The 13069-nt window shown below is 60.6% G+C and overlaps 1 protein-coding gene across 1 annotated transcript; it reads right to left on the bottom strand.

Moving 5' to 3' along the window:
• Positions 1–114: 114 nt before the first annotated feature.
• Positions 115–12177, bottom strand: LOC135980038 (syntaxin-binding protein 2-like). The gene is made up of 10 exons (XM_065580127.1): positions 11764–12177; positions 9484–9533; positions 8372–8450; positions 7693–7772; positions 6949–7078; positions 6131–6234; positions 4854–5002; positions 4433–4517; positions 430–560; positions 115–290 (listed from the first exon to the last, which is right to left on the bottom strand). Exons 1-10 carry the CDS (start codon positions 11798–11800, stop codon positions 179–181), a joined length of 957 nt encoding a protein of 318 aa, XP_065436199.1. The 5' UTR covers positions 11801–12177; the 3' UTR covers positions 115–178.
• Between the last annotated feature and the right edge of the window lie 892 nt (positions 12178–13069).

Raw genomic sequence — 13069 nt, 5'->3', positions numbered from 1 at the left:
GGTGTGCCGAAGGGGGGGGTAGCGAGTCCCGGCACTAGGCATTGGGTGGGGCACAAAGTGGTGTGTCCGGGGGGGGGCGGGGGCGGATGGGTCCCGGCCCTGGGTGGGGCAAGGAGGGGCATATCCGGAGGGACGGACGGGGCACAGAGGGGCGTGTCAGGGGCAGGGCTGAGCGCGCTCACTTGGAGACGTCAGCGATGTGCAGGTGGCGTAGCTGCACCCAGAGTTCGTCATCATCATCCAGCAGCGCCTCTTTCTCCCGCGAGTCGCTGGTGCCCGTTGTCTCGTACCTGCGGAGGGGGGATGGGGTCAGGCTGCGACACCCCTCCTCCGAGCGTGGGAGCTACAGAGCAGTGCAGGTGCCTGGGTCCCACCCCCCCAGCCCGCCTGAGGAGTGCGGGGCGCCCCCTGCTGGCAGCCAGGCCCTACCTGTAGGTGTTCTTTTCGATCCTGAGCAGGTCGTAGGCCATGGCCTGGAAGGTGAGCTCATGCAGCAGTGGGGACACGAGGTCGAAGTTCCGGTCCACTATCAACAGCTGAGAGCGGGCTTTGTCAGGGCCCTGGGGCAAAGGAGAGAGAGACCCGTCACCCCCTGCTCCGGCGGATGGTTCCTGGCCTGGCTTACACGGCACAATCCAATGGGCCCTGGTGGGCCTGAAACTTCACCACCCGCCCTCTCTGCGGCCCAGCCCCCAACCCCAGGGGAAGCCAGGAGACACCCCCAAGCTAGCTGGGACATGCCCAGGGGTCCCGCCCTGACCGGCAGGGAGAGCTCCCCACCCAGCTGCGCTGCAACGCCCCCTGCAGGGACGGGCCACCTGCCCCTCGTGCAAATAGCAATGGCCACTCCCCCAAGCACGCTCTCTGCTCGTGCCTCTCCACCAACGGGAGCGTGCCCCTTACAAGGCAGCCCCCCGACTGCGCCCTGCCCCATATGCTGCGTGGGGAGCGGGGGAACTACACCAGAAGGCCCTGGCTAGTCTATTGTTAACCAACACCAGGCCCAGAGACTCTTTGATATAAGGTCCCAGAGGGGGACAATGGGACGTTATCCCTATGTCCCACCTTGCATCTGAGCTGGGACCCCATATGAGGCTTTAGCTCCCCACTCCCAGCCTGGGTGGCCCCCCCAGCATCCAGCTGGACAGAGACCACTCAAATGGTCAGCATCTCAGACCCACATCATGGGGGGGCGGGGGGGGGGGGGGCTGGCCCAGACCCCGCTCCCTGCCTGATCAGCATGCACTGCCCTCTTAGCACAGCAGGTGGCGATAGGAGACCAGCCCTGCGCTCCCATGGCAGACGGCTCTGAAACTGGCTCCAGCAGCTCCAGTGGAACTCAAGCCCACCCAGGAGCACCTCAGCAAGGGGCTGCGTCTGCTCTTCGCTGGGTAGCACAGTCAGTCAGGGGGGCCGGGGACGTACAGCCCCTGACGCTTCCCCAACTGTCCCACCTCAGTACGTAGCCTGATTTTCAGCCACACTTGGTCTCCACAGCCTCTGGGTAAATAGGTTGAGGCTGACGGGGGAGCGCCTCTCTTGGAGGAGTATCTGGACCTCACCACTATGCACGTGGGGCTAGGAAGGGCTGTCACCCTATTGCAGAGGGGGATGGAGGCCCAGAAGGGCTGGGTGACTCACCCAAGGTCACACAGGAAGTCTGTGGCAGAGCAGGGACATGAACCCAGAACTGGCACCATCATTCCTCTCCAGCACTACCCAGCCTGGGTGGGTTGCTATGCCCAGCGCCCCTCCCGGACTCTGCTCACACCTTTGCCAGTTCAGCTCGGCTGGAGGGAACCCCGAGTGCAGATGGGGGCTGGCGTAACCACCAGGTCACCCCCCCAGAGCAGAGGGGCGCTTAGTGCACTGGTGAGTGCCACAGCACTGCCTGGGCTAGCTATCCCTCAGGGCTGGCAGCTGGGAAACATCAAGGCAAGAGGGACTAGTGCAGATAAGGCCCCATGGTGCCATGACCGTGGGCTGGGTGGCTTTGGAGACCTGACTGCTAGAGGCCATGCTACAAGAGTCCCTGGGGTTCTGCGCCAGCTGGCAAGGCGGGGGCACACTGGACTGGCCAGCTGGGATTGTGCGGCATGGAGCCAGCACTGCATTGAGAGCAGGGGCTTGAGTCAGCACTCCCGGTCCTGCGGTGGGCGTGCTGTCTGGACTCCTGGCTCCTATTCCTGCCTTTGCCACCTACTCGTGGCACGCTGCTCCATGCCTCAGTTTCCCCCGTGTAACATAGGGACAGTGCTGACACCTGTGACAGGGAGGCTTGGCAAGAGTCTCAGGAATATCCCTGGGGGGGCTCAGAGGAGCAGGGTGTGCACGGAGCAGGACTTTGCCCTCCCCAGCGCCGCTCTCAGCTCCTGAGAATAGCACAGATCAGACGGGGGCTGCAGGCTGGAGCCATCTCTGCTGCAGCAAGTAGCTCCGGTGGTTAACAAGCATGCTGTCAATCCCTTCCCTGGGTAGATGGTTTGGGCAGCCAGGTGTGTGCCAGGCTCCCCTCTGGAGGCAGGCCTGTGCTGCCAGCTGTGAGTTACAGAGCATCTGTGTCATGGCAGCCAGCTACCCCAGAGGGGGCCCCCCTGCCCGAGACTGGTATCATTATCCCCATTTTACAGATGGGGAAACTGAGGCACAAATAAGAGGGGTGACTTGCCCAAGGTCACCCAACTGGGAATAGAACCCCGGTCTCCCGTCCCAGTCCAGGGCTCTAGCCACTAGGCAACTTTGCCTCGGTGGATGGGAAAGTAGAGCGGAGAGGTGCGCTCATGGATCCGCAGGGTCGGTGCCAGGGCCTCAGCTGGGGAAGTCTCTGGGAGGAAGCCCTTTGCTGTGCCAGACCCCAACAGGTCTCTCTCTTCCTCCAGGACAAGCCGTACGGCCTTCCACCTCCTGAGACCGAACCGCTGGGCTTCACCCCGTGAGCCCTGCCCAGCGAGTCCATCTGAGACAGACCCTGGGACAGACCCGTCCACTCCGCAGGGCCCGACGCCACTCAGCCCGGGTGACAGGGCCACTCCTCCAGCGTTGTCAGAACAGTCGGGTTTCTTAGGCACCTGGACCCCAGCCCGGGCAGCCCAGCCCACTGAAGGTTAAAGCAAGAGGCCGTTCTGGTCAGCCCAGAGCCCGGCCGAGCTGCAGCGAGACCTGTTTTCAGGCTCCTGGTCTCTCGCTCAGGGCCTGTCTACATGTAAACCCCTGCAGCTGCGCCGCTTCAGTGACGCCGCCTTTCTCATACCCCCGAGCGAGGCAATTGCCTCCTGTAGGCCAGGCCTCAGTCTGACCTTGGTCAGTTCTCAGGCGAGAGCTCCCAGCTTCCCCCACTTATCCCCCAGCTCAAACCTTCCCAACCCTGTGTTCTCGAGCTGGGGCCCCTGCTCCGATTCCCTGCTGGGAGCGTCCAGCCAGGAGCCATTGGAGATGTCATGGTCTTTCTGGCCCCCAGGCTGATCTGGGTTGGATTCTCTTCATTTCACCAAGACAGGGATGTGACAGCCCCCCACACCATGATTCTTATCTTCCCTGAGAGTCCTTCCCCCACGCCCCACCAGAGAAGCCATGAAACATATAGGGGAAACCGAGGCACGCATCGGCTTCATAAAAGATATTACAAACATTCCCAGTTGGTCACAGGTGCACAGTCTCCCAGCAGCTCGGCAAAGGCTGGAAGCAAGAGCAGAAGCAACAGGAGGGAGAGATCTGGGCAGGCCTTGGATTTTACATCACTTTGCTTCTCCTAGGGAGACAGGAGCCACTGGGTTTCCCATGCGAGAATCCAGGGCAGGGTGGGTTTGCAGCTCCCCTCTGCTGGGGGTGGGACGGGGACGGCAGGAGCTGGGTCAGGGCTGACTTGTGGCTAAGGCTCGGGAGAGCTGGGTTCTACTCCTGCTCTGACAGACTCCCTGCATGCCTCAGTTTCCCATCTGTAACACAGGCCCCCCTGCCTCCCCTGGGAGGGTGAATTCATTAATGAGTTCCGATACCACGGTGGTGGGTGAAGGAGCACACACAGACAGGAGTGTCCAGGTGTGGAAGAGGCTCTGTATGCAAAGCTTACTTCTGTGACCGAACTGCCCTGTTTATAAACAGAGATTGTGCTGGGCACACACTTCCCCAGTCGGTGCCTCGGTTTCCCCATCCGTAGAGAGGGGATAAGGACACTGGCCTTTGTAGAGCACTTTGTGATCCACCCACGGCCACTGTTAGAGAAGGGCTGGGGCCGTTAGTTCAACCACACAGGGAATGCTATTGTTCTCCCGAGCCCTCAGGATCTCCAAGGGGATCTAGACCCCACCCCACCCCCCGCCAGGATCTCCGAGTAGGTTCTAAATCACTCCTCCTTCCTTCTACTTCTCATGTACTCCCCCTCCCCCCGCGGCTCTGTCCCATGGTGAGGGCGTGGCCAGCACAGCTCGCTCACCTCTCCCATGCTGGGCTCGTATGCCTTGAACACCTTGAGTTTGGCCAGTACAGCATGCGCCAGGTGGAAGTTATTTTCATGGTCCCTGCAGCAAAGACAAACCCTGTAGGTAGAAACAGCTCCTCCCCCAGGAGCACACGCACTTCCTGTAGGAGATGACCAGGTAACCGTCTCCCTCTGGGCACACTCACTTCCTGTAGCGGATGGCTGGGTACCCCTCCCCCCGGGCACACTCACTTCCTCTAGTGGATGGCCGAGTACCCCTCCCCCCGGGCACACTCACTTCCTGTAGCTGATGGCTGGGTACCCCTCCCCCCGGGCACACTCACTTCCTGTAGCGGATGGCTGGGTACCCCTCCCGCTGGGCACACTCACTTCCTGTAGCGGATGGCTGGGTACCCCTCCCCCCGGGCACACTCACTCCCTGTAGCGGATGGCTGGGTACTCCTCCAGGGTTTCACACAACGAAGCAATCTGCTCTGCCAGGATCTCCAGGTCCTTGTTCCTTTCCCAGGCGGAGTAGGGGCTGAACCAGATGTGGAAGGTCTGTGGCCTGTCCAGGGAGTACACCTGGGGGGCGGGGGGAGCAGAGATCAGACCCTGGTGCCAAGTGCTGGCAGCCAGGCCAGCTGTGCCCCATACTGCACCCCTAAGATGCGCTGTTGGATCAGGCCAGCCTGGCGGAGCCGGAACGAGCCCCTAGTGAGGGAGAGATCCCTTCGCCAGCGCCACTCCTGTTGTGGTAGAGGGACAGCGGCCCAGAGATTCATGCACCAGCCTGGGATGAAGACGCCCCGGATTCAGGTCCTTACTGAGCTGCAGGGGTGTGTCTCTGCCCTGGAGAAGGCAATGTTGGGGGAGGGGGCTTGGACATGTTTCTAGTCTGGCAAAAGCCCCAGCGTAGCCACAGGCAAACCCGGCATCAACGCGCGTCTGCCGCTGTCGCTTATTTCACTGGATGAACAGAACGAGCCATTGAGGAAAACGTGCTTGGACACCAATAAAACAGTATCGGCCCACGAAGGGTTTGCTGGTGCAACGGGACGGGTGAGCCAGCAAAGCCTCCTGAGGCACACTCAGCTTATACCAGCCAAAGCATCTCTTGGCACAGCTGGCACCGGTGCCCAGATGAAATAAGCTACAGTGGCGAAAGGACTGCTTTGCCAGCGTAACGGCCTCTACCCAGGGGTTCTGCCAGCACAGCTGCATTAGTTACAGGGGGGATTTTTTCTCTCATGTCCCCGTAACAAACCCGTACCAACAAAGCTTTTGGGTGTAGACCAGGCTCATGTCTCTGTGCCTCAGTTTCCCCATCAATGCAATGGGACTGACAACACAGCCCTGCCCCTCAGGGGCATGAGGAGGGAAATCCACTGACGACACAAGGAGGAGATGGCGTGGTTCGGCAAAGGGCAGGCGTGTGCGGGCTGTCTTGCAGGCCTGTTATAAACCGTCAGTAAGAGCTGGTAAATCCAGGGAGGCAGCGCCCTCCTCCCTCATACATCCAAGCCAGCGATTCCACGTCTCACAGGGTGTGAGCAGCCAGCTAGTCCCTGCTGCCCTGTGCTGGCGTCAAACCCAGGGCCCTAGAAGGGAAAGGTGTCCCCGCCCCAAGCCATGTGGAACACTAAGGGTGGGGTGTCGTACGTCACCGTCTGCCCTGCGGCCCTGCTCCTCCAAAGCCCGGTCACCCCTCACCTGGCTCTCATAGGGCAGGAAGGCCATGTTGATCTCCATGAGGGTTTTGATGGCCTTGGTGATCTGTGACTTCCGCAGCTTGTTGAACAGAGGGTCAGGACACGCTGCAAGGCAAAGGCAGTGGGTGGGGGTGACAGGCACAGGGCTCAGGACCCCCAGCACAGCGCCAGCCCCCACGGACGGGGCCAGGACGGGCACAGCAGGGGCAGTAGTGCTGCACACCTGTGGGGAACCTAGGCAGGTCAGCAGGGCCACACAGGAGTCCAATCCCCCTGAACCAGAGTCACGCCGGGTTCTCGGCTTCTGCAGCATCAGCAGCGAGGAGGGCGGGGGCACAATCTCTCCTACGCGGTCCCTTTCTCACACCCTGCCCTCAGCCCACCGCAGGGGGAAGTGACTGGAGTGTACAACTCAGCATGATGCACAAGGAGGAACAGGGACTTGGGCTGTAATGAGGAGAAGCAGATGTGACCTTGACACACTGGGTATTCTGGGTATACCATTCCCAAACCCCAGTTGGGACTGATGGAGCAATGCATGCTGGGAATGGTAGCCAGAGGCCGCCTTTCTGGGCGCACGCTGCAGGTGTCTGTGAGCTGTGCTGGCTGGAGGCAGGCCCATGGGGGAGAAGGGGGGGAAGGGATCAGTGGGGTCGTTCGGTCTGGCCTGCTGGGTCTGCATCCCCCTGCAGGAGGGCAGAGCGTAATCAGGGTGCTGCGCACTGGCCTGCCGGCAGAGAGAGACCCCCCCACCCCCAGGCTCCAGTGTGCCGCTGGCCAGGCTCCCGGCAGGGGGATTCCCTGCCCCCCGATACTCACGGCTGAGGAAGAAGACGTGAGCTGCCTTGTAGGTGAAGGTGGGGGTGCCCTGGAAGTCATCGATCAGAGCCTGCACCCGACTGCAAAGGGGGGGAGAGGAGGGGTTGTCAGCACCAGCCAAGGCCCCGCCCTGCTGCCCGAAGGGCCCAGCCCATGCCCAGCCCCTGGGGACTCAGGGCCCAGCATGATGCCATCGGGAGGTGGGCTGGTTTTCACCCCCCTGCCCCTGGTCTCCCTCCACTGGCCTCCCTGCTGCAGACGCAGGAGCCTCCTCCCCCACAGCCCCTGCCACCTGAGCCTCTGCCTCAGCGATTCTCCTTCCCTTTGAGTCTCAGCTGAGGACTTAGGGTGACCAGATGTCCCGATTTTATAGGGACAGTCGCAATATTTAGTTTTTTCCCTTCTATAGGCTCCTGTTACCCCCCAACACCTGTCCCGGTTTTTCACACTTGCTATCTGGTCAGCCTAGCCGAGGTTGCCTCTCTCCGCCTGCTGCACCTTCCCATCCAACCCCCACGGGACTGCACTGCGGAGAGGTCTGGGGGACAGTCTGTGCCTCACGTGGCAAAGAACACGAAGCCCAGCTCCAGGGAAACAGCCTCTTGGGAAGCCCCTACTGGCCCCATTCCCATCCTGACCTTGTGCTGCGCATCCCCCCGAACGGCGTCACCTCCAGGCTGCACTAGGTGCTGCCCCGGGGTCTCCCCTGCTCCCCATCCAGCTGCCCCAGGCCCGAGCTCCTACCTTCTCCACAGGACTGAGCAGGTAGATGGCCTCCAGGCTGGGGATTGGCTCCCGGCGCTTGTTAATATCTTGTACAACTAGGAGAGAGCAGACATTGGGCGCGGGTCAGTGGGTCCTAGCCACCCACCCCAGCCGCTCTCCACCGGGATAGGGGGAGGGGAAGCCAAGGGGAATAGGGATGTTCGCTGGCAGCAGGCTGAGGGGTTCCACAGGCTACAATGCAGCAGCAGCTTTGATGTGGGGCCATGGGCTGCGATGCTGCCCCAGTACGGAGCAGGGAGGGAACGTCCCTCTGTACTGTGCTGGGGACAGCCCCCTAGAGCGCTGGCTCAGCTCTGTGCCCCTCAACCCCAGGGCTCCTCCACCCTGGAGCAGGGAGCCAGCATTCCCCCTCTCCTGCCAGGACCTTGCCCGCAGCATGGGGGAGGAGCAGCGAGGAGTTAACAGAGGTCTGAGAAAAGCGGTGAAGAGGCTCCAGGGGCTGAAAGCGCTGGGCTAAGGGAACTAGATCTGGCTGGGAAGGTACCAATAGCAAGGAGGGCATCTAGGGGGCTGCAAAAGGGGGAAACTAGATGCAAACGTGAATGTAGACAAGTCAACTCCCCGACTGTGAGGTGTATCCAAGGGGGAGGGGAGCCCTGGTGGGGGGAGCAGACGGGAGGGAGGGGCCACTCATGCGCGATGCCTTCGTCCACGATGTCGGACATCTTGCAGCACGACGAAAGGATGCGCGTGCTGGGGTGGTCCATGATCAGCACCTGGAGTAGCGAGAGGGGAGCGCGCCGCTTCGGACGAGCTAGTCACTGCCCTGAGCCCAGCCGCCCACCATCATCATCCACGGAACAGCCAAGGGAGCAGAGCGACTGCTAACGGCAGAGCCGACGGCTCCCGGCCCAGCCCTTCCACAGCAGAGCGGCAGGGCCGTTACCAAGCCTGCACTTGGCTGAGCTGACCGTGCTAAGGACTGTGTGAGGAGCGACAAGGAGAGCGGCTCCGAGCAGAGTGGCTGGTACGAGATGTCGGAGACAAACCTGGGACACCCGGCCATTCAGAATGGTTCCATCCTCCTAGATTGGAGGAGATCAGCCTCTTGGCCCAGGTGACAGGGTGAGTGCAAGAGGCAGGGACAAAACCCAGGAGTCCTAGCTCCCAGTGCCCTCCTCTGATCCACCAGATACCCGCTCCCCAGCCCTCGGACAGAACCAGGATCAGGGCACAGAGAAATGGAACGAGGGGAGTCTCCGTGTTCCCCTAGGAAAGCCCTGTAGGCCATCGGCCCAACATCTCTACTCCCTTCCTGCCGTGCCGAATGAACCCATTGCTCCGTGCAGCCCAGCATCCCGCTGCACCAGATCCAGCCACTGGGAAACCTAGTCCCCTGTGCTCCCTCTGCCGCACCGGCCAAGCCCACCGCTCCACACACCCCAGCCCAGTCCATGCCGGGGGCTCAATAACCTGCCTGCCCAATGGTGCATGCTGCCCCCATGCTTGGCGCTTTCCTGCTCCTCCTCCCACCCAGGCTGACTCACTGGGCCCAGTGGTCTGATCCGGTGTGTGGGGGGAGATATGGGGCTAGCTGGACCAGCTGGGTCTGATCCAGCGCAGCGGGAAGGCAGACATACCCAAGCCTAGCTGGGGGCGGATGATCGGCTAGACAGAGCAGGGATCTGATCCAGCCTGGAAAACCTCAGGGTCCTAATGAATTCCAAGAAGCTGGAGGGGAAGGAGCACGATATATGGATACAGCATATCCCCAGGGGAACACCAGGGCAGCAGGCCCGGCCTGCTTACCTTCCATTTTCCTTCCTTCTTCACGCTGCGAAAGACAACGCTGAGGATCTCTGCGAGGGAAAGAGATGGGGATTAGTGGTGGGGATTGGATGGGACGGCTGTGCCCTGAGCCAGGACCCACTGACTGGTGGAAAGACCCCTCGGGAAAGTGGCTCAGAGGCCACTCTCAGGCCAGCTAGCGATGTGCTCCTAGCAGAGCCCCCAGTCAGCAATCGTAGAGGGGGGGCAGGTTAGATGGGCCATGGCTCTGATCCCCCTTCCTTTCTGCCAGGCTGGATACGAGCGCAGCTGAACTAAGGATCTGGCCCCGTGCAGCAAGAGAACAGATCCTGTCCAGCACCTCTTGACTGGAGGGGATCCAGGGACCCTCTACTGTGTGTGGGGGACGACAACACGACAAAGACTTCAAATCCTGAGTTCTACACAAAGAATCCCTCCAAGGCATGCCCCGCTCAGGGAACTGCCGGCCTGTCTCCTCAGCACCTTCCACGGCCAAGCTAAGCAATTAGATAGTCAGCTCTTCGGGCCAAGCACCATCTTTTTGTTATGCCCAGCAGAATGGTACCCTGACCCATGACTGGCACTCCTGGGCGCTACCATAATGCACCTAATGAATAATGTACAACGCCTTGCAAAATGGGGCCTTGATCCATGACTTGGGCTCCTGGGTCCTACCATAATACAGGCATTTCAACCCTGAACTGCAGCTACGGCCCCTCACACCAGCCCTGGGCTGCCCCCACCAGCTGTGCCAGTGTCCCTCACTACTGACTGGAGCCCCCTGCTACCCCAGCCCTGGCCTCCCTCCCATTCCCAGCTCTGCCAGTGCCCCTCACTCCTGTCTGCAGCTCCCTGCTATCCCAGCCCTGGTCTGTCCCCCACCAGCTCTGCCAGTGCTCCTCACTCTTGAACCGCAGCTATTCCAGTCCTGGGTTCCCCATCTCACACCTCTGCAGATGCCCCTCATTCCTGTCCTCAGCCCCCTCTATCCCAGCCCTTGGATCCCACCCGCTCCCAGTTCCGCCAGTGCCCTTTACTGCAGCCCCCTGCTATGCCAATCCTGGTCTGTCCCCACCAGCTCTGCCAGAGCTCCTCACTCCTGACCCGCAGCTATTCCAGTCCTGGGTTCCCTCCGTCACGGCTCTGCAGATGCCCCTCACTCCTGACCTGCAGCCCCCTGCTATTCCTGTTCAGAGACCCCTCTTGAACCGGGGCAGTGTGGCCCAGCCCAAGTATTCAAAAGTCACGTGTCAGGCCCTCCTAATTGTGCGATTTACTGAGGAAAAACTAAGAGAAGAGCTAAGGGTTATTAGCACCACCGGCGGTCCTGACCTGTGGGCCACATTTGCTCTGTCCCAGTTCTGGGGGCAACCATGGATCATCTGAACTGAACTGAATCCACTTTCCAAGGGTCTTTTAAACCCCAGGCCCGTGGTCTGGATTTAGCCACAGGCCCCGTCCACTGCAGCTGGGGCTGGAGATTCAGCAGTGGCTTGGGCTTCTGAAGTAACACAGCCCACACAGCGGGGCAGGGTGTTGCCAGAAGACAATGACTAACACATAGCAACTAACCCCTCAGAGTCCAGCATGCACAAGGCAGCGGAGGCCATGCTGATCAGGTGTAAGGCTTTAACTTGTTCTCTCCTACATTACAGCTATAGCCTACGCCAGCTCTGCGTTGCGGCCGGGCAGAAGCGTACTGCTTCACTACGGTACAAAGTGGCTCTGACGTCATTTTTCTCCTCATGTGCAGCTGTTACCCGTTCTGACAGGCTGTTTATAACGCTAAGTTTACTAGTTTTCGGAGTCGGGGGAGGAGAGGATGTGCAAGGTGGAAGTTTTGCCTAGGGCACAAAATATCCTTGCACCGGCCCTGGCGGGAGTCACCCCGATGGAAAGAGATGATGATGATTCCCCCCAAAGTGCAGCTCCTATGGGAGGGGGCAGCCCTTGGGGGTGGGGCAGACACCCTCCTGGTGTGTGACAGGCAGGCGGGGGGAAGAGGAGCTCTCTGCTCTGACTGGTTTCAGAGTAGCAGCCGTGTTAGTCTGTAACCCACGAAAGCTTATGCTCTAAGAAACTTGTTAGTCTCTAAGATGCCACAAGTACTCCTGTTCTTTCTGCTCTGACTGACTCCTAATCCTCCCCGAGGGTGCGACACCCCCATAAGCGCCCCGCCCTGCCCTCCCAGGGCCCCCCAACTGGGTCCTGTTCCTCCAGACCCACACCCGACTGGATTCTGCCCCCAACCGGGCTCAGACCCCCCAGCTCTGCACTCACTCTCGCGCACCACCGCCTTCAGCCCGGATGGGGTCATCTCCGCCTTCTCTCACGCACCTTCGAGTCCTGTGGATGGAAGTGGGACTCAGCTGTGTGCGGGGCAGGGCTGGAGTCAGGACTCCTGGGTTCTACCCCTGCTCTGCTCCTGCCCTTGTGCGCGCCCTGGCTTCTCCCTGCCGTGCTCTGGGGAGTGTCTGTGACACTGGGCGACGGCCCCTAGTGACACTGATGGAGGGGCCCAGTTCCCTCTAGTGTCACTGATGGATGGGCCCAGCCCCACCAGTGATTGATTTGAGTATAAAGCAACTGCGGTGCTGGTGGGTTGATGTCTGCAAGGCTGATGACGGCTGAACTCCGCAGCCCCCCACTTCTGGCGCTGCGGGGGCCGGGCCTGGGCACCCATGGGCCTGCGCCTGGTGACAGGGCCACGCAGGTCCCCACTGAACCCCCACCCGGTCACGTGGGGCGCAGAGGGAGGCAGGGGCCTCGGGCAGGGTTAAAGCGAGGACTGGGTTGGGGTAGTGGGGCCTCAACCCACTCCGGTTAGGGCCCCCCACCGAGCTGCAAGTCCCCCCCAACCAGTGCCCCCCCCAGCAGTGCCCCTCGCCCCTCCCGAGTCAAGTCTCTTGCCCACCTCCACCCAGCCCTCCTCCCCCCCCCCAGCCAGGCTCCTCACCCCCCCTCCACTCGGCCCCCGCAGCCAGGCCCCGTGTTGTACCCAGGAGCAGGAGCGGGTTCGATGGAATGTCTCCTTCCCTCGCTCTTCACTTCCACCAGAACGTGCTGGGACGGCCTGAGCTGCGCACACAGTCACTGGGACGGACTGCACCACTCGGCCAGGAGCTCAGTCCCTTTCTGCAGTTAGTGGCGGGAAAATATGGTACAGTCCCAGCAAGGGTGGAAAACAGTCTGAGGTAAAATTGTCCTTGGAGTGGCCAAAGGCGGGAAAAACCGGTTGGATCCAGTTATGACTGGGCCAGGATAACAGTAAACAACAAGATGGCGGTCACAAGATGGCAGTTCAGACTCCATCTTGGATTGCTGCTATAGCTTTACAAACTACACATTGAATTTAATATACACATATTTTAACAGACTATAATCCTATAACAAAACACACCCAGCAGTATATAGAGCAGTATAAACAAGTCATTGTCTGTCTGTAATTTTAGTTTGTACTGACTTTTATGTAGCCTGTTGATGTACCCCCTGGAAGACCCCTGTGTACCCCCAGGGGCACAAGTAACCCTGATGGAGAACCACTGGGTTAGAGAAACGGGGTGGGGATGGGGGGGTCCTAGAAATC

Source organism: Chrysemys picta, unplaced genomic scaffold, assembly GCF_011386835.1.
Source record: "Chrysemys picta bellii isolate R12L10 unplaced genomic scaffold, ASM1138683v2 scaf1651, whole genome shotgun sequence".
Lineage (NCBI taxonomy): Eukaryota > Metazoa > Chordata > Testudines > Emydidae > Chrysemys > Chrysemys picta.
This window is presented reverse-complemented; position numbering and strand designations above follow the sequence as displayed.